The following is a 17,818-nucleotide window of genomic DNA, read 5'->3' on the forward strand; positions in this document are numbered from 1 at the left end:
ATAAATGAATTATAGATACGACTAATATACATGAGCTACAACGCAGGTAGACTAAGGCTTTTTCGCTTCATTCTTTTTAGTTTCTCAGGCACAGTTAGGAGTTAGGGTTTTAACTCCGAGATATCGGACTTTAGTTCAGCCCTCACCTCGGGATTGTTAGTCATCCGCTGCTGAGTCGGGAGTTCGAGGTCATCGATCCCATAACATCAACATGACAATACCTAAGCCTTTGCGAATGATGCACTAAGAATCGTTGATAAAGTAGGGTCTCAATCGAATGCAAAAACGAAGATGAAAGAGAGCTCATGCAGGTGCCCGGAAACCCACCTCGATTACTGCCGGCCACTACGATAATCACCTCCCTCAAGACTAAACCTTCCAAGGGGCTATGTGATACCAGACAAATGGATTTCTGTGGCAAGAATTCCGTTGACACATGCAGGGAAAACGAATCATAAACACCTCGTTGAGAATGTGGAGATGATGTCGAGGGGCTTATGACATCTGATCTGGCTACAGCATTTGTCAGCTCACTAGTTAATCCCAATATGAAACAACATCCATTGTAAGGTGATTGAAAGCGTCTGAAAGCGACCAACCTACTTAGATTATTGCACTCTGTAGTTGGTTGATATTCCCTTCGGGGGAGTCTACTCTTCATCTTGTTCCTGTCCTATAGAGGGTACCTATGTAGCTTTCACTAGCAGTTTTCGAGGCAGGTTTTAAATTGACTAAGGAGGACATGGCTCTCTTATCACAAGCAAACTTTTAATTACCCGGATATTGAATAACCGGGACAAAGGAATCCTCCAGGGCTTTCAATCTTGGAAGTGCATCGAAGAGAGGGAGTGCTCCATTTATCAGCACGATAAGAGTGGGCCAAAACGGGATTAGTGGAGAAAGCTTTCAACCAATCATAAAGTGAATCTGTGCCTAGGAAGCCTTGTATAGGGCCTGAGCGCTCAGGCATTAATAGGGTTAAACCCTTTTGCCACAGTGCTGCTTGGAAATCAAGACCCGTGACCACAGCGAAATCGACCCTCTTTTCTCTTTCTCCTTCCGAACCCTCGACAACCACCGACAACCTATACCCAGTTCGCAGGAAGTGCCATCACCACCCTTCCAGCACTCAAAATGGCCCGTCGTCCCGCGAGATGTTACCGCTACTGCAAGAACAAGGTGCGTTCTGATTTCGATTTCGCGAGCTTTTGAAGATTTGTGCGGGTTATCTTTGTGGTGGGGAGTGTGCATCAATACATCGTCAACAACCACCTCGCCATGACCGGAATATCGCCTTTGCCATGAGGAGCGATCCTCGTAGTACTGTGCTTGTGCATCTTTTGAATTTTTGAAATTTTTTTTAAGATGGACGGTTTCGCTGATATCAGTCTTCAACATCCAGCCTTACCCCAAGTCCCGGTTCAACCGTGGTGTTCCCGACCCTAAGATTCGTATCTTCGATCTTGGTCGTAAGAAGGCCAACGTGGATGACTTCCCCATGTGCATCCACTTGGTTTCCAACGAGTACGAGCAGCTGTCCTCCGAGGCTCTCGAGGCCGCCCGTATTTGCGCCAACAAGTACGTTATCCGATCCGCTCCCACGTCTCTCGCCTGACCTCCATGAACACAATCTCATATAATTTTCAATAGGTACCTTGTCAAGATCGCCGGTAAGGAAGGTTTCCACCTGCGCGTCCGTGTGCACCCCTTCCACGTCGTCCGTATCAACAAGATGTTGTCTTGCGCTGGTGCCGATCGTCTGCAGACCGGTATGCGTGGTGCCTTCGGTAAGCCCCAGGGTCTCGTCGCCCGTGTGAACATTGGCCAGATCATTCTGTCCGTCCGCACCCGTGACGCCCACCGTGCTACCGCTCTCGAGGCCCTCCGCCGCTCTCAGTACAAGTTCCCCGGTCGCCAAAAGATCATTGTCTCCAAGAACTGGGGCTTCACCCCCGTCCGCCGCGAGGAGTACCTCCAGCTCCGCCAGGAGGGCAAGCTCCTCCAGGACGGTGCTTACGTCCAGTTCCTCCGTGGCCACGGTTCCGTTGAGAAGAACATGAAGCGCTTCCCCGTTGCCTACGAGAACGCCGCATAAATGTTGATGGGTTGATCAGAATATGAAGTTCAGAACGAAAATACTTGAATGTTCTATTGTCTTTACCTTGTCCCATTCATCTTGATATCTCGTGCAATCGCAATGATGGAGTTCTTCCAGGGGTCTTTTCATTTGCTCGCCTATATTGCACTTGTAGAACTGTTCATCTCCCAGCTTAGATGGACACCCGTAAACTACGTAATTCCTTCGTTTCAACCCAGGAGTAGGCAATCCTTCAGCTTTTCCGACCATGTACGTATCATGCGAGGTGCAATCCTTAGATATCGATAGCATATATCAAAACTAGCAGAAGTCTAGACCCAAGTCTATAGTGGGCTTTGTTCAAGGATCAGAGCACAGATGAAACAGCTAGAAAATATGGGTCACGTCACCAAGATCGTAAAATCACCCATCCATCGCATGATATTCTCCTTGAGACTGTATTGCTTGTTCCCTCGAGTTTTCAATAATTGTATCCGGGTGCATAATTCAAGAAGCTAGGTGTAAATCGATTGCAAAAAAAACAAAACAAAAAAATAATTTTCAAGTCAATGTTAGTCGTAGCTCTTCAATATATATAACGTCGCATATCCTACATCTACCACCAACATCAATACTAAGATTAGATCATATTTATGTTTACTACCAGGAATTTGATTCAAGATCAAGCCCGATTCTTTCATTCATCCCACTATATCCATACTCTCGAGAAAAAACACCATATGGGCATCAAAGTATGCATAACCTCCTTACTGAGGCGGGTCCTCACCACAACGTTCCTTGTGCAATTCTCCGGCAGCTAAAGGGAAACAATTAGCCCAAGTCTTCAACCAATTCGAATCTCGTGTGACTGATTCGAAATCGGAACTGGTGAGGAGAGTATACCTGTCAAGTCATCCGGGGTACAAGAAACCTCTAAACATTTACCGAGGGTATCCTTGAACGCTTTGCTTGGGCAAGTGCACTTGTAATCAACGGTGGAGATACATCCTGCCACAACAGCGGCTTCACTGAGACAGCGATTCTGTTCACAGTACGAAAAAGGTGGTTAGTCTTTGAGTCCAAATCAAACACCCAGATAGGGACAGCGTACAAGGCAGGGACTGGCATCAACCGAAGGATCAGCGACAGTCAATGACAGGAAAGCAGCCAGCGGGAAGAAGATAGTGAGCTTCATTTTGGGTGGATGTTAAACGTGGGTTTAGTAGTGGTATGGTGATGGGGGTTTTGGAGTATGAAAGTGGAGGAGTTGATGAACACAGGACGGACACCCTTGCTCGGTTTATCAATAGTCGATATATTTGCGGAGTACCAGGAGAGACAATGCATTCTTTATCATATCGGTATCTCAGTGTCAACAAACCCGGTGTCTGGGTGATCTGTGGAATGAGATTTCGTTGGAATGTGAGACTATCCAAGCCATTGGAAATGTCAAGGTTACAACGTTAGATAATAAATTGAATACCAACCATTACACGGAGATAATAGAATATTGTTTTGACTTCATTCTAGGTTGTTACCCAAAGTGCATAGCCACTGGGAATCTCCTTTGGTTCGGTTTTCTGCCGTGGGCATCTCGAAATGACAAAAGAGATACCGTTGAGAAATTCTAGGCAAATAACCTTGGAAGCACGACGTAGGCTCCGACATCAAATCTAGTAGCGGGGCTAGTCACAAGCTGTTCCAAGCAATAGAACAACATGCATGCACATGGAGCTACATCGAAACTCTGCACACAATGGTATTCCCGTAAAATAAAGTGGTTAACAATGTGGCAAATCAAGTGTGGTGTGTAAAGAGAGATTTATTTTGATCACGAAACTATCTTTCCCTGAGTAGCCAGCATGCCCGAGGAGCCACACCACAAGAGTAATCTGGGTGAATCAAAACTCTACAATTTCGATGTGTACTGTAGTGGCCTATTGGTAATAGGGTCTCTTGCAAGTATACCCATTGAAGACAGTGCATAGTGGTGGTTATAGAGAGGTGAAGTATATAAATAATGCGCGATGGCCGCTATTGCCGCTATTCCGAATTAGGACCCGAGAGAAAATCCTTGGATGCCTTTGATTGGTCGGCCTTGTGCACCGCCCTTTATCCCGCCTTGATGAAATATGTAAAGAGTCCAATCCAATCTCCTATATTTTCCATATTATACGCTATTTCTTCCTTAGATCTATACACGGGAAAATCCCAGTTCACCTCATAAAGCCCTACTCATTTACGCATTTGTGTGGTGTTCGGGATCTATATACTACAGGTGAGTGGGGTAAATAACCAGTTTTCTGCCAGGCAGTATTAACTCGCATGGTCGATTTCCTCGTACAGCTAGTTCCAGCCCCGCATACGTCACCCTCAAAAATCCCTTTTCTCTTCATAAACACAGCTATGAAGCAGAGATTCTCGTCTTTGGACGTCAAGGTACCTTTGAATCTACCGCGAAGAAGATATACACTAACAAGTCCAGGTCATCACGCAGGAATTGGCGTCAGAGTGTGTCAACCTCCGAGTGTCCAACATCTACGACCTGTCCTCGGTACGCTCAATCCCCTTTCCCTATTGCCATCGAAGGATACCGAGCTGATTTAATATTCCTATTAGCGTATATTCCTTTTCAAACTTGCTAAGCCGGACCATCGACGCCAACTCATTATTGACTCCGGTTTTCGCACCCATGTCACCCAATATTCGCGAACCGCGGCAACCACACCATCGCCTTTTGTGACCCGTCTCCGAAAGTACCTGAAGTCTCGTCGGATTACAGGCATCTCCCAAATTGGAACCGATCGCATCATCGACTTCTCTTTCAGCGATGGCGCATACCATATCTTCCTCGAATTCTTCGCCGGTGGTAACATCATCTTGACGGACCGCGAATACAACATTCTTGCTTTCTTCCGCCAAGTTGCCGCCGGTGTGGGCCAGGAGGAAATCAAGGCCGGACTCAAGTACACTGTGTCTAATAAACAGAACTATGATGGGGTTCCGGACATTACAGCGGACCGAGTTTTGCAGACACTGGAAAAGGCGCAGGGGGTTTTTGCTCAAGAGGGAAATGCGCCCAAGAAGTTTAAGAAGAAGGGAACGGATGTTTTGCGAAAGGCATTGTCACAAGGCTTCCCTGAATATCCTCCATTGCTTCTAGACCACGTCTTTGCGATCAAGGGATTTGATACTACAACACCGCTGGATCAAGTATTGGGGAGCCAAGATCTGTTGCAGGCCGTGAAAGAGGTGCTAGAAGAGTCGCAACGAATTTCCAACACCTTTGACTCTGGCGACAGCCACCCGGGCTACATTGTTGCGAAAGAAGATACGCGACCCATCCCGGAAGGAGAGACTTCGTCAAAGGCCCCGGGTCTGCTGTACGAAGACTTCCACCCTTTCAAGCCTCGACAGTTCGAAAACAAACCAGGAATAAAGATTCTAGAGTTCGAGCGCTTCAATGCAACGGTCGACGAGTACTTCTCGTCTCTTGAATCTCAGCGACTAGAGTCGCGATTGACAGAGCGCGAGGAGGCAGCCAAGAAAAAGCTCGAATCCGTGCGATCAGAGCACAAAAAGCGGATTGATGAGCTCAAGAATGTACAAGAGCTTCACATCCGTAAAGCGGATGCTATTCAGGACAATGTTTACCGAGTCCAGGAGGCAATGGATGCTGTCAATGGACTGGTGGCCCAGGGAATGGACTGGGGTGAGATTGCGCGCCTGATTGAGATGGAACAGGGTCGCGGTAATCCAGTGGCGCAGACCATCAAGCTGCCCCTGAAACTGTACGAAAATACGGTCACCCTACTTCTTGGAGAGGCCGGCGACGACGAGGATGAAGAGGAGGAGTTTTCTAGCAGCGACGAAGAAGACTCCGACTCGGAGAACGAAGCAGAGCAGGAGACAGGCCATGCGGAACGCGAGTCTAAGCAATTGACCATTGACATCGACCTTGGTCTGAGCCCATGGGCGAACGCATCGCAATATTACGATCAGAAGAAGCAAGCCTCGGAGAAGGAACAAAGGACAACCCAGTCGTCTAGCAAGGCATTGAAGAGTCACGAGAAGAAGGTGACGACCGACCTCAAACGAGGCTTGAAGAAAGAGAAGCAAGTGCTTCGACAGGCTCGGGCGCCATTCTGGTTCGAGAAATTTATCTTTTTCATTTCTTCAGAGGGTTACTTGGTCATAGGGTACGTGGCTCCATCCAACACCGCTTTCTGACATTTACTAATTCAAGCAGTGCACGGGACGCCATGCAGAGCGAATTGCTCTACCGGCGTTATTTGTCCAAGGGCGATATCTTTGTACATGCTGACCTCGAAGGTGCGACACCAATCGTGGTGAAGAACCGAGCTGGCAGTGCAGACGCACCAATTTCTCCAAGCACACTATCTCAAGCCGGCAACCTTTGCGTCGCGACCTCAACTGCTTGGGAATCTAAGGCTGTCATGTCTGCTTGGTGGGCACATGCCCATCAGGTATCGAAAATCGCGGAAAACGGCAGCGGAATCATGCCCACAGGTGTTTTCCAAATCAAGGGAGAGAAGAACTTCTTGGCCCCATCGCAACTGGTGCTTGGATTTGGTATTTTGTTCCAAGTCAGCCAGGAAAGCGTTCGGAACCATAAGCAGCGATTCGACACATCTGACGTTCCGCAAGCTGCTACAACTCCTGCAGATGAGACTGAGGCTTCTGAGCCGAAGGACGCCGTGGAGCCAGTAGCTCCGGAACAGACACAGGCCACCGAAGAAACCACCACAGAAACCACTGAAGACGCAGAGAAGGAATATGCGGGATCTGAAGAGGAGGATGAAGATGAGAAAGCCGCCACCAGAAACCCTCTCCAGCGAGGCAATCCCGAGCCTCTGGCCTCTCACCCAACTCAAGAATCGGACTCTGAGTCTGAGCCAGAAGAAGAACCCAAGGATGAGCTGGAGCAAGAAGGTGCAGAAGATCAGCCGGAGGGAGACGAAGCTACATCAACAGCAGGTCAAAATTCTGTATTCGAGCAAAATGAAGAATCGAACCTGAACGCCCGAGAGCGACGTACCTTGCGACAAGGCAAGCCTCTCGATCGTCCCGGCGAGGAAGAACCAGCTGCACCACGCATCGCCCCCACTCGTGGCAAGCGGGCGAAGGACAAGCGCGCTGCTGCTAAGTATGCTCACCAAGATGAGGATGAGCGAGAACTTGCTCTTCGGTTGGTGGGTGCCAACAAGGGCAAAGCCGCAAAGGCGGTTAAGGCAGCCGAAGCCAAAGAACAGCGCGAACGAGAGGCCGAGGCGCAAAGGCAACGACGACGGGCCCAACATGAGCGCGCTGCCGAAGCCGAGCGCAAACGTCAGGTCCAGTTCACGGAACATGGAACGGATGATTACAACGAAGAGACAGCTGCCGCTGAAGCTGCGGATCTTACTTGGATTCCAGCTTTGGTGGGTACACCAACTACGGATGATGAAATTATTGCTGCTATTCCAGTCTGCGCTCCATGGGCTGCCCTTGGACGGTACAAATACAAAGTCAAGTTGCAGCCAGGCTCCGTCAAAAAGGGCAAGGCCGTCAAGGAGATCATTGGCCGATGGGTATCCGAGACCACCACCGGGAAGGTCAAGAAGGAGCACGCCGAAGATGTTGGAATCTCTCGTGTCGATGCTGAGCGTCTCCGGGAACGGGAGGGGGAACTCATCAAGGGATGGAAGGATACAGAGATTATCAACACTATGGTTGTGGGCAAGGTGCGCATCATGACTGCAGGAGCTGGAAGCGGCGGCGGTGGTGGTGATAAGGGCAAGGGCAAAGGTGGAAAGGGTGGTGGTGGAGGTGGAGGTGGCAGAGGAGGTGGTAAGAGTAAGAAGAAATGATCGAGTCTTGTGCATATATTCGAGAGTACATAGATTAGAGCTTTGAATTCAATCTGGCCGATTCGATTCAACCAAGTTATACAAGATATTATCATTGGTGTTGAGCCGATGTATACCAAGCCTGGTCTCTTTATGCCAGCTGATCAGCCACAACCCCGCTTCAACTGGTTCATCTACACTTAGTTCAACCTCATAAAATCATGAATAACTCCTATTTTTCCAATTCTATTGCCAATAATATCGTGCGATATGACGGGGTTCCTGATGCGCTGAGTCATCCGACGTCATGACCCGAACCGATTTTCTCGCGGGCTTCCCATATAGGGCCTCTTATTGCTTCTGACGGCATTGTGCAGAATTATAGTCGACTGTGTACGCTAGAGACGACCTTTGATCCTACAGCCAAGAGAAAAGAGACTTTTGCCCCGCGCAACCAGAACCCGGCCCTCTCAGGCATCATTTCGCCCCTCATCTGATAACGTGTGCGCCCGAATAGTGCGTCATTGAGGTCTTCTCAAACATCACGTTGCTTTTCACTCGCGCTTTTGCCGGCCACTGTCAGCGCAGTTGTGCCAGATTCTTGAACACGATGCCTACACAAACGCGAGTTGTGCCCGTTCAACGGCTCAGCCAAGGGCCCGGCGATTTATCTCTGGCAGAATGGTGGGAGAAGGAGCGCAACCAAAAATCACCCGAGTCCCAGGCCATCGAAGAAGCTGCCAAACTCCTCCGGTCCAGTGACATCCCCGTCGCCTTCCCTACCGAGACAGTATATGGCCTAGGCGCCGATGCCACGCGCAGTGCTGCTGTCCAGGGAATCTACCGCGCCAAACAGCGGCCCTCAGACAACCCCTTGATCGTTCATGTCGACTCACTCGACATGCTTGAGCGTCTCCTTAATCCCACCTCCCAAGGCAACCCCAGCTCAACCAGAACGGCGCAAATCGCCCTCCCCTCGATCTACAAGCCTCTAATCGACAAATTCTGGCCCGGCGCACTGACAATCATTCTACCTAACCCATCCGGATCCATACTGGCGCCAGAGGTCACCTCCAGCCTGACCACATTTGGCGTCCGGATGCCCTCTTCTCCACTCGCGCGTCTACTCATCCACGCAACAGACCGTCCCCTCGCCGCGCCATCGGCAAACGCATCCACCAAACCATCCCCCACAACTGCGCAGCACGTATACCACGATCTCAAAGACCGCATCGAGATGATTCTCGACGGCGGTGCATCCGGCGTTGGCGTCGAAAGCACCGTGGTCGACGGGTTATGCGACCCACCAGCGATTCTGCGCCCCGGCGGCATTGGCATCGACGAAATCCGGAAATGCGAAGGATGGGAAAATGTCGCAGTTGGCTACAAAGACGGCACGCTAGATGTGAAGGAGGTCCCGCGCGCACCGGGAATGAAGTACCGCCACTATTCGCCCAAGGCACGGGTTGTTCTCTTCGAGTCGACATCGAACCCGGCCGGAGTGAGGAAGCATGTCCAGAAGGACTTGAATGACACAGCCATTGGCGCACACAAAGTTGGTATTATTCGCACGCGGAACTGGAAGCTTGGCTTGGAGCTAGCTTCGGAAGACCAAATCGCCAATACCATGACCCCTGTGTCTTCTCCCATTGAGAATATTATCGGGTTCCCGATCCCCGTGCTGGAGAATGGAAGCGCGAGTAGCCGCACGAAGATGGCATATGATTATCATCTTGGCTCAGATGCGGTTTCTATCGCGCATGGTCTCTTTGCCGCCCTACGCGGGCTGGATGAGCTTGATGTCGATGTTATTTACGTGGAAGGTGTGTCCGATCGCGAGGGTGACCTGGCTGCGGCTGTCATGAACCGGCTACGAAAGGCTGCTGGTGCTGAAATGCGGGTTTAGCCTTGAAAATGGGGTATGGTTAGGTATATACATTCTCTTTTATTCCAAGTTCGGGGGGTTTTCGGAGGTTTATATAGACGTTTAAAAGTGTCAATATTAGATTCAAAACATATTTTAGCATACAATATTGTTTGTGGTCGACATTTCACGTGCACGGAGTGTATAGAGGAGCTGTGATTGGAGTCTCCTGGACTTACCCGTTTAGTAAACCTTGTTGATCATCATTTCGACACGGAATTCGGAGACCTCCGGGGAGAAAAGCTTATCGATGAGCCTAATTCTGGGATGAAAAAGGTAATAATAGACAGTTGTGTCACGAAAAGCAAAGTCACGATAACTCCGAGACACCGGCGGGGGAGAAAGGAAACTCGTCCGGTCCTTATCCCGCACTAATATAGAACATTGAAAATCCTCACATCCAAAAAAAAAGTTCCTCACTACAACCCGCAAAAATGTGTCAATCTCCTCTACACGAGTTCCTCGAGGGCCTCCCTAAATGTGAACACCACGTTCATCTCGAGGGCACCCTTGAGCCAGAACTCATCTTCGAGCTCGCGGCACGCAATGGTATCACCTTGCCGACCGACCCAGTCTATACCTCGGTCGAGACACTCAAGAAGCGCTATGAGCACTTCAGCAACCTGGACGACTTCCTACACTTCTACTTCGAAGGCATGGCCGTCCTCCGCAAGGAAGAAGACTTCGCCGACCTAGCCTGGGCATACTTCCAAAAGGCACACGCCGACGGCGTCCACCACGCCGAAGTCTTCTTCGACCCGCAAGTCCACGAAAGCCGCGGTGTACCATACGACACGATCGTCACAGGCTTCTCGAAGGGCTGCAAGCGCGCCGAGAGCGAGCTCGGCCTGAGCACACGACTAATCCTGTGTTTCGTGCGACACCTCCCCGTCGCATCGGCCAAGGAAGTCTACGAAGAGTTTGTGGCTCACAAGCACTTCGAGTCTGGCGTTGTGCACGGACTCGGCTGGTCTTCTTCAGAAGTCGGTCCGCCGAAGGACATGTTCCGTGAGATCTATGCGTCAGCCGCGCAGAAGAATATCCCGCTCACGGCACATGCCGGCGAGGAAGGTGATCCGACTTATATCAGCACTGCGCTTGAGCTCGGTGCCCGGCGTATCGATCATGGGATTCGGCTGATTGAAGATGAGGAGTTGATGAAACGTGTTGCGCGTGAGAGTATCCTGCTTACCGTGTGTCCGTTGTCGAATGTGCGGTTGCGCTGTGTTACCTCTGTGAAGGAGGTGCCTATTCGGCGGTTCTTGGAGGCTGGTGTCAAGTTCTCGATTAACAGTGATGATCCTGCTTATTTCGGTGGTTATATTCTCGATAACTACTGCGCTGTGCAGGAGGCTTTTAACCTGAATGTGTTGGAGTGGAGGATCATTGCGGAGAATAGTGTCCAGGAGAGCTGGATTGATGATTCGCGCAAGGCTGAGATGCTGGCGAGTATTGAGGAGCATGTCAGCAAATATACACGCATGCACACTATTGCTGTGTAGATTCTGATTGTTGGTGTATGCATTGGTTTCTGTTGGAGTTGTTGGCTGTGGTGGGCGTGAGCGGTGCATCTGATACCCTGTGTTTCAACATTTTTTGTATACTATTTTTCAACTAAAGTATATACCAGGAACATGAAAAGTTATAATTTTAAAGCTCCTAGAACAACCAAGTAATCATTCCATCCATTCACTCTCGTATGCTCGAGTATACTCATCCGGGTCCCAACCAAGAGGTCTCGTGTCCATCTCTTTGAGCTTCAGCTTTACACATTCATCTACGTACTGCTTTTCTTCGGATGTCAAGAGATGAAGCCTCTCCTTCCAGGCATTGTCAGGATCAGAGCTTTGAGTCGGCCCAAAGAATCGCTGGTCAATTTTCTGCCAATAGATCGAGTCGAATGCAAAATTATTCTGTGCGGCATACATAACCCAGAAGTTGCCACTCTTCCAACTGTCTCGCATTGGGCCAGAGAGACGCTGAGTCTCCACAAGTTGACCGGCGCGGATTGCCTCATCCTCGCAATCGTTTATGGCTTGAAGAAATGTTTCAAGTCGTACATCATATTGTATGCACCAGTCGCCGATACCTTTAGGCCAATATTCCGGCCTTTCGAGAAGAAGCCACCAAGGCGGTGCATGGGAAAATTCGACAGGGGCAGTGTACAGTCGACCACTCCGATAATATTCTCAGCTTCATCGACGAGAACATTCTCTGGTCGAAAGTCATCGCACCAGATTGGAAATGGGCCAGTCTTATGGCGTAACCATTTTTCTCTCAATCTCTGCTCTCGAACAAGTCCTCGGAAGAGAAGTCGTGCCACAAATTTGCGCCGTCAGTCATCCTCCGAGTCAACAGAATCGTTTCTTTGACTTATGAGGTGTGAAGGCTGCGGTTCTGCCAGTGCGTCAAAGTAAGACGATGCTTCAGAATACGTGCTATTCTGTATTTTCGACCGAGGTACTGTTCCCAGTTGCACAATCTCATCTTCCACCACAAAACGACGTCGCACAGTGCCTTTTCACTGTAGTTTGGAAGGGCTTATCAGTAGAAGCAACCAAAATATGGTCCCTGGTAATTTGAGCTTCGAGAGGGAGGTCACTATTGATTTCCTCGACCAAAGGCCAAATATTACCAACAATGTCTTCCGGCAAATACGAACACTCCACCACTTTTCTGTCGGGGTTCACGATGAGTACCACGCGAAGGGCATGATCAGTTGTAAGCACAGCCCGGGAAACCATACTGTGCCCCTCCAAGCGTTTCTCAATTGGACAAGGGTAGAGAAACACACGGTTTTGTAGCTTGGAGACATCATCATGGCGGCCAATATGCTTCCAAAGAACTGGGTTCCGTGGATGCTGGATGAATAGATCTCCAGTGCAGAATTCGCGTTGATTCGGAAACACAAGGAAGACAGACTGGGTATAACGCCCAGCAGGGCGCGATATGACTAGCTCAGAGTATCCGCAGCCATGATCTCGCATCTCCACTGGGTGGTAGGGATTCCATTCGAAATACTCCCAGTCCTTTGGCTCATGGGGTCGTAGAGTTGAGAGATACCCGGCTTCAGTCATTCCTATAGAGGATTGCAACCTGGTTACCTGGCATATTCTGTCTCCCACACTAGTGGGTAAAGACATACCGACGAAATTAATGCAAGTAAGGCCTGCCATAGCCTCAAGTCCCTCTGTAGAAGAACCTAAAGCCGTCAACATGTGAGGTAGGAACATGCCCGTCTTTACTCCTGTCTCCATTACAATTTGCTTCAACAGCGCGGCAGTCAGTGGTATATCGGGGCCTATGACAAAGTGTGTCCGGTGAAAGAGTGCAGCGGCCCAGGCCAAAATACCACTGGCATGGAACAAACTGATCTCCATCAAACGTGGGTGTTTGGGCTCACTTAGCCAGGGGGCGGTAGAGGCCTTGCCTTCAGGAATTTGAAGGTGTTGCATATAGTCAAAAGCAGAAAAGTATCCGTGAGGTAAAGGAATCTCTTTTGGTAACCCTGAACGAGCGGGAGAATTTGAGGTCAGTGATCGTGTTCGAGAATTTTGGCTGATGGGTCCTACCCGTAGTCCCAGAGCTGTAAAGTATGACCGCAGTCTCTTGCTCTTTTGCATGTGTATATTCGCGACAGTACGATGATACGGTAGTCGGCGTGCTAGGGCCATCAAACCACTTCCAGAGGTCCATTACCTCCCATGCTCGAAAGGTTTCTTGGGATTTTCTAATCTGCTCCGCCTTCTCACGATACTCAGACGCAAATAGTAATATAGAGCAGTTTCCAGATCGCACAAGGTGGTCTGCCGTAGATTGTGATGTGCTTGGGGCCAGAAGCATTGCCTTGGGCCGTCTTGTTAGCTGAATTATAAAGGAAAAATACCATTTTCAGCACTCACACAGTGGCCTAATTTTAAGCACGCAAGAACACATATAGCGTAACGAATGTCATTTGGGCCAATGTAAACAAGTCTCGTAGGGGCTGCTTTTGAGAAAATAGTCTTTTCGATCCACGATGAAAATTTGTTTACCGCAAAAGCCAAGTCACGGACAGTCACCTCGCGCCAGCCGTGGTCGATGCACTCTAGCGACAACGAGTGTATGCAAAACAGACGGTTGGGGGTTCGAAGAGCTTCTTGGTCCAAAACATGTGCCAGTAGTCGTGGCTCAAATTCTGAATGGTCCATTGCAGAAACCAAAAGATATTCAAAGCCGGATTAAGAGCTTGAAGGATAGTTTGTTTAGATTTCCTTAAAAAATCTAATGTTTTGCAGGGGCTAGTAAGTGGGACATATAATACATGAAATATGACTTAAATATGAAGATTTTAATCTGCATTACTCAACAATGGAGAAGCACGTTGCCACCGAATCCCTTACCGCTTCTTAATGAGATGTATCAGATCGCTACTGGGCTCCCTGCACACGGTACGGAGTACAGTGCAGTGTACGGAGCATTATGGCTCCCTATAAAATCGGCGGGTCTCTTTGGCCTGCTGGGGTTTTTTTCCTTAAAAAGAAACTTTCTTTTCTTTTTTTATTGAGCATTATCTTGGTCTTCCGCACCGCGACTTCAACCTTACATCTGCAACTAATATGTTGTACATAGTATGTGTGTTAAGCGCGTGGCACGATTACTGGCGACTTCCTATACCTCGAGAACCAATCAAAAGTCGTTCGCTAATTTATGAGTAGTAGAAAGGTCAAACCATATATAGGCTCGGTTTTATATCAAAGTTTTTTCGCCGACAATGATTTGATCTACAGAGACGAAAAGTCAGCTCATGCAGCATTCGAGAGATTTACAAGGAGAGCTTACGGTATCAGTATAGGATCTACCTAGGTACTTTCTTCGGCCAAGCCCTTCGGCAGTAAGTCGGCAAGGGAACATAGACCGCGTCAAATTTAGAATCGAGATCGACAAAAATTCTTGCTGTGCTATCTTGCCTCACCCTTATGTATATCAATGAAAAGTGACGTAGGAGTAGAATGCCATCTTTGTCATGCACTGTGTGGCCCAGACGATCAATTGTATCATAGCTACATGGATTGATCACCTGGTTTGCATAGTTTACATGGTTTGGAGAGTTATTGATCGTAGATACCTTTTCTTCTTTGCTTCTATGACAATAAAGGATCTTTGAAACTACCTAGGTAGTCTCATGCCCCGAGAGGATCAGAAGCCAAATTGGTCATGTACTCCTTGTCACATGGCTAACAAAAATGTTAGATTAGACAAGTAAAGACTCTCCGATATTCCAAAGTGTAAATACAAGTAACAGTGTAGGATTGGAGACGCAGAACTAGGCTAAGTACATGAATGAATGTCCTTACATATTTTTCGTACGTAGCCTAGTTGAGTGCCTACAGGATGCTTCGTCTTCCCTCTGTTCCAGTGCCATTTCACCCTTTCGTTCTCGCTAATCCTGTTTTTTATTGGGCTACTTGAATTTCACGTTGATAAACTCGCTTCCTTCTACCTATATCCCAACGTTGACATATCCTTATACATCCGCAGTATCGAAGTTGCGAATGAAGTCATAGTAGAATCTAACGGCGCTCAAGTGGTCAAAGATACTCACACGCTCATCGACGGTGTGAATATTGTCCAGTCCCCGGCTGATCGATGGGGTCCACCTAAATACACTGCGGGAAAGGCCTGATAATACAGTCAGTATGTGATATATGCGCTGAACCAGAGTAAGACTTACTGAGGTAATGCCGAGTGTCGGTATTACCGGTCATGACGTCTCCTACCGGCACGACAGTCTTATCGTCTGTCGCAAAAGCATGTTGAATTGTCCCCGAAAAAACATCCCAAACAGGACCGCTAACAGGAGACACCGGTGCGGCTCCAGCCTTTGTGGCTCTGATGACAAGAGTGCCGTTGTAGTCAACTTCATCACGGCGCTTTAGATCGCTGTGATGTAGCATATCGCTAGGATAAAGCTCCGCCACATAATCCTGATATTCTTTGTCGCCTCTGAATGCATCCACCTGAAGACCATACTTCTCAACTACGTTTGCAATCACTTGAATAGCCTTGTGTTGAACCTGTACGGGCCTTTCATGGTGTGCAACGCGATAGTTGGCAGCCAGAGTAACGACCTCGGGCATGGCATTTATTTTCACCCCGCCATTGATTAGATCAATAGCCTGTGAGGTTTGAACAACGAACCGGTTCAATGAGCTAGTGCTGGCGAATTCAGCGGCAAGTGCATCAAAATCATTCTTTCGTAGTAGTTCTTCGACCTTGGGTTGGGTGTTAGGAGAGTATCGCGCTTGACAAATCAGACGTTTGTGAATGGGACTGTCCCTGATGATTTTAGGCTGGTACGGATTGGCCTCGAGCGCAACAACAATCTCGGAAATGATGCCGATTCCCGTATGCGGTAGGGGAACAGAACTGTGGCCACCCTTGCTATGAAGCTCGAAGAAGAGATTGGAATGGCCCTTCTCAGTGATTGCAGGGTGGACATATATGGTATTGTCATCAAGAGGCTTTGAGCCAAAACCGCCCTCGTCAAGGATAATAGCAAAGCTATCGTCACCGTATCTCTTCTTGAGTATCTTGCTGATCTGTGCAGCACCTTGGTTGAGACCAACCTCCTCATCAAATCCAAATGCCAGGATGAGAGTTCGTCTAGGTTTCCATTCAGACTCGGACAGAAGACCTTCTATGGCAGAGAGGATGGCTGTAAGACTGTTCTTATCATCGGAGGCACCCCGGCCCCAGATATATTCGCCGTCAAAATGAGCTTCGAAAGGTGGATAAGTCCATGTAGATGCATCAGCAACGGGAACCACGTCCTGATGGGCAGTCAAAAGGGTTGGTTTCAGAGTTCGATCCGAGCCTTCAAATGTGTAAAGCAGCCCGAAGGTATTGATTTTCTCTAGCTTTGCACGCTTGTGACTTGAAGTGATCAGCTGTGAGGACGATTTCTAGGGTGGGCTTTTAGCTTACACTGTGGGATACGACTTTTGGAGCACGGGGAAAAGCTTGTAAAACGGAACCCATCGCTCATCGTCCCCGATTTCGCCTAAATCGTCATAGGAGACCGACGGAACCTGCACAATGGCCTGATGACGTTTTACCTGTCGTTCCAACGCCTCATCTGACGAAAACAGGCTCACTGCCGACGGTAACCCATCATTTGCAGGATCAAGAATAGGCGGTAGATCACATATGAAATCAGAACCCGGATTTCCAACTGTCATCGAGGTCTGACCAAGAAAGGGCAGCACGAAAGCCGAAGCACCAACAATGCCATTTGCCAGGACCAATAACCGTAGAGACCCCATGTTCTAAGTAAGTTTCGGAGGTGAACCAACTTCCACGATATAAATCGATAAATAATGGGAAATGAAGAGAGAATAAAAAGGCTTTAACAAGAATGGCACTTTTAAAGGGGGAAATCCTAGGAAATGATAATGGGCCCAGTAAGACACTAAAACAGTCAAATATTTACAATGTAGTTTATTAAGTCAAGTCTTGATGGTGAAATACTACCAAGAGTTTACGACATGCGTGGATTGCATGCTAAGTTTGGTTACAATTTCAAGATAATCCTACTCTCACTTGAAGCACAAAGTACATAGGTAGCAGCTAATATCCCCCAGCCATGGCGTCATCATACGTCGTCTCAACTATAATTTGCTTTGACCTCTTGGCGTTTCTTTCTTGTTTGGACTGAACATCTTGTTCTAGCTTATCTTAAGAAAATGGGACCTTATCTTGTGGATGGAGCAGGAAAGATATAAAATAATAACGGGCTTAAAGTTAGGCAAATTGGCAACTCATGAATCCTATGCCATTACGATTGAGGCCTGAGATAATCAGTAGAGAGTGAAAGCGAGTAGTCACCTTTGACAAGCTCTCTCGAGGCCGAACTCTCGGCTTCCCCTCATTGCACCTTTCACCCCATTCTTGTGCCATACCCACCATCCACAATAAGAACAACAGCGA

At 48.5% G+C, this 17,818-nt stretch overlaps 8 protein-coding genes across 8 annotated transcripts; 5 read left to right on the top strand and 3 right to left on the bottom strand.

Moving 5' to 3' along the window:
* Positions 1 to 1,134: 1,134 nt before the first annotated feature.
* N7455_000131 (60S ribosomal protein uL16) lies at positions 1,135 to 2,095 on the top strand (the record flags this gene model as incomplete). The annotated part of the gene is made up of 3 exons (XM_040952106.1): positions 1,135 to 1,179; positions 1,403 to 1,578; positions 1,651 to 2,095. 3 exons carry the CDS (start codon positions 1,135 to 1,137, stop codon positions 2,093 to 2,095), a joined length of 666 nt encoding a protein of 221 aa, XP_040817181.1.
* Positions 2,096 to 2,844: 749 nt separating this feature from the next.
* N7455_000132 (uncharacterized protein) lies at positions 2,845 to 3,272 on the bottom strand (the record flags this gene model as incomplete). The annotated part of the gene is made up of 3 exons (XM_065603736.1): positions 2,845 to 2,894; positions 2,981 to 3,119; positions 3,189 to 3,272. The coding sequence occupies 3 exons, from the start codon at positions 3,270 to 3,272 to the stop codon at positions 2,845 to 2,847; spliced, it is 273 nt and encodes a 90-aa protein (XP_065462227.1).
* Positions 3,273 to 4,483: 1,211 nt separating this feature from the next.
* Positions 4,484 to 7,947, top strand: N7455_000133 (putative DUF814 domain protein; the record flags this gene model as incomplete). The annotated part of the gene is made up of 4 exons (XM_040952289.2): positions 4,484 to 4,516; positions 4,563 to 4,631; positions 4,697 to 6,276; positions 6,327 to 7,947. The coding sequence occupies 4 exons, from the start codon at positions 4,484 to 4,486 to the stop codon at positions 7,945 to 7,947; spliced, it is 3,303 nt and encodes a 1,100-aa protein (XP_040817084.2).
* A 200-nt stretch (positions 7,948 to 8,147) lies between these two features.
* On the top strand, positions 8,148 to 8,423 carry N7455_000134 (uncharacterized protein; the record flags this gene model as incomplete). Its single annotated transcript, XM_065603737.1, has 2 exons — positions 8,148 to 8,220; positions 8,272 to 8,423. The coding sequence occupies 2 exons, from the start codon at positions 8,148 to 8,150 to the stop codon at positions 8,421 to 8,423; spliced, it is 225 nt and encodes a 74-aa protein (XP_065462228.1).
* A 113-nt stretch (positions 8,424 to 8,536) lies between these two features.
* Positions 8,537 to 9,832, top strand: N7455_000135 (L-threonylcarbamoyladenylate synthase; the record flags this gene model as incomplete). The annotated part of the gene is made up of 1 exon (XM_040952273.2): positions 8,537 to 9,832. One exon carries the CDS (start codon positions 8,537 to 8,539, stop codon positions 9,830 to 9,832), a length of 1,296 nt encoding a protein of 431 aa, XP_040817456.2.
* Positions 9,833 to 10,284: 452 nt separating this feature from the next.
* Positions 10,285 to 11,352, top strand: aah1 (adenosine deaminase; the record flags this gene model as incomplete). The annotated part of the gene is made up of 1 exon (XM_040952245.2): positions 10,285 to 11,352. The coding sequence occupies one exon, from the start codon at positions 10,285 to 10,287 to the stop codon at positions 11,350 to 11,352; it is 1,068 nt and encodes a 355-aa protein (XP_040817320.2).
* A 981-nt stretch (positions 11,353 to 12,333) lies between these two features.
* Positions 12,334 to 13,693, bottom strand: N7455_000137 (uncharacterized protein; the record flags this gene model as incomplete). Its single annotated transcript, XM_065603738.1, has 3 exons — positions 12,334 to 12,929; positions 12,996 to 13,358; positions 13,423 to 13,693. 3 exons carry the CDS (start codon positions 13,691 to 13,693, stop codon positions 12,334 to 12,336), a joined length of 1,230 nt encoding a protein of 409 aa, XP_065462229.1.
* Positions 13,694 to 15,356: 1,663 nt separating this feature from the next.
* On the bottom strand, positions 15,357 to 17,154 carry N7455_000138 (M20 family metallopeptidase; the record flags this gene model as incomplete). Its single annotated transcript, XM_040952467.2, has 3 exons — positions 15,357 to 15,511; positions 15,564 to 16,765; positions 16,817 to 17,154. The coding sequence occupies 3 exons, from the start codon at positions 17,152 to 17,154 to the stop codon at positions 15,357 to 15,359; spliced, it is 1,695 nt and encodes a 564-aa protein (XP_040817410.2).
* Between the last annotated feature and the right edge of the window lie 664 nt (positions 17,155 to 17,818).

The sequence above is a fragment of the Penicillium solitum genome, assembly GCF_028829755.1.
Source record: "Penicillium solitum strain IBT 25940 chromosome Unknown utg000001l_segment0_segment0, whole genome shotgun sequence".
Taxonomy (NCBI): domain Eukaryota; kingdom Fungi; phylum Ascomycota; class Eurotiomycetes; order Eurotiales; family Aspergillaceae; genus Penicillium; species Penicillium solitum.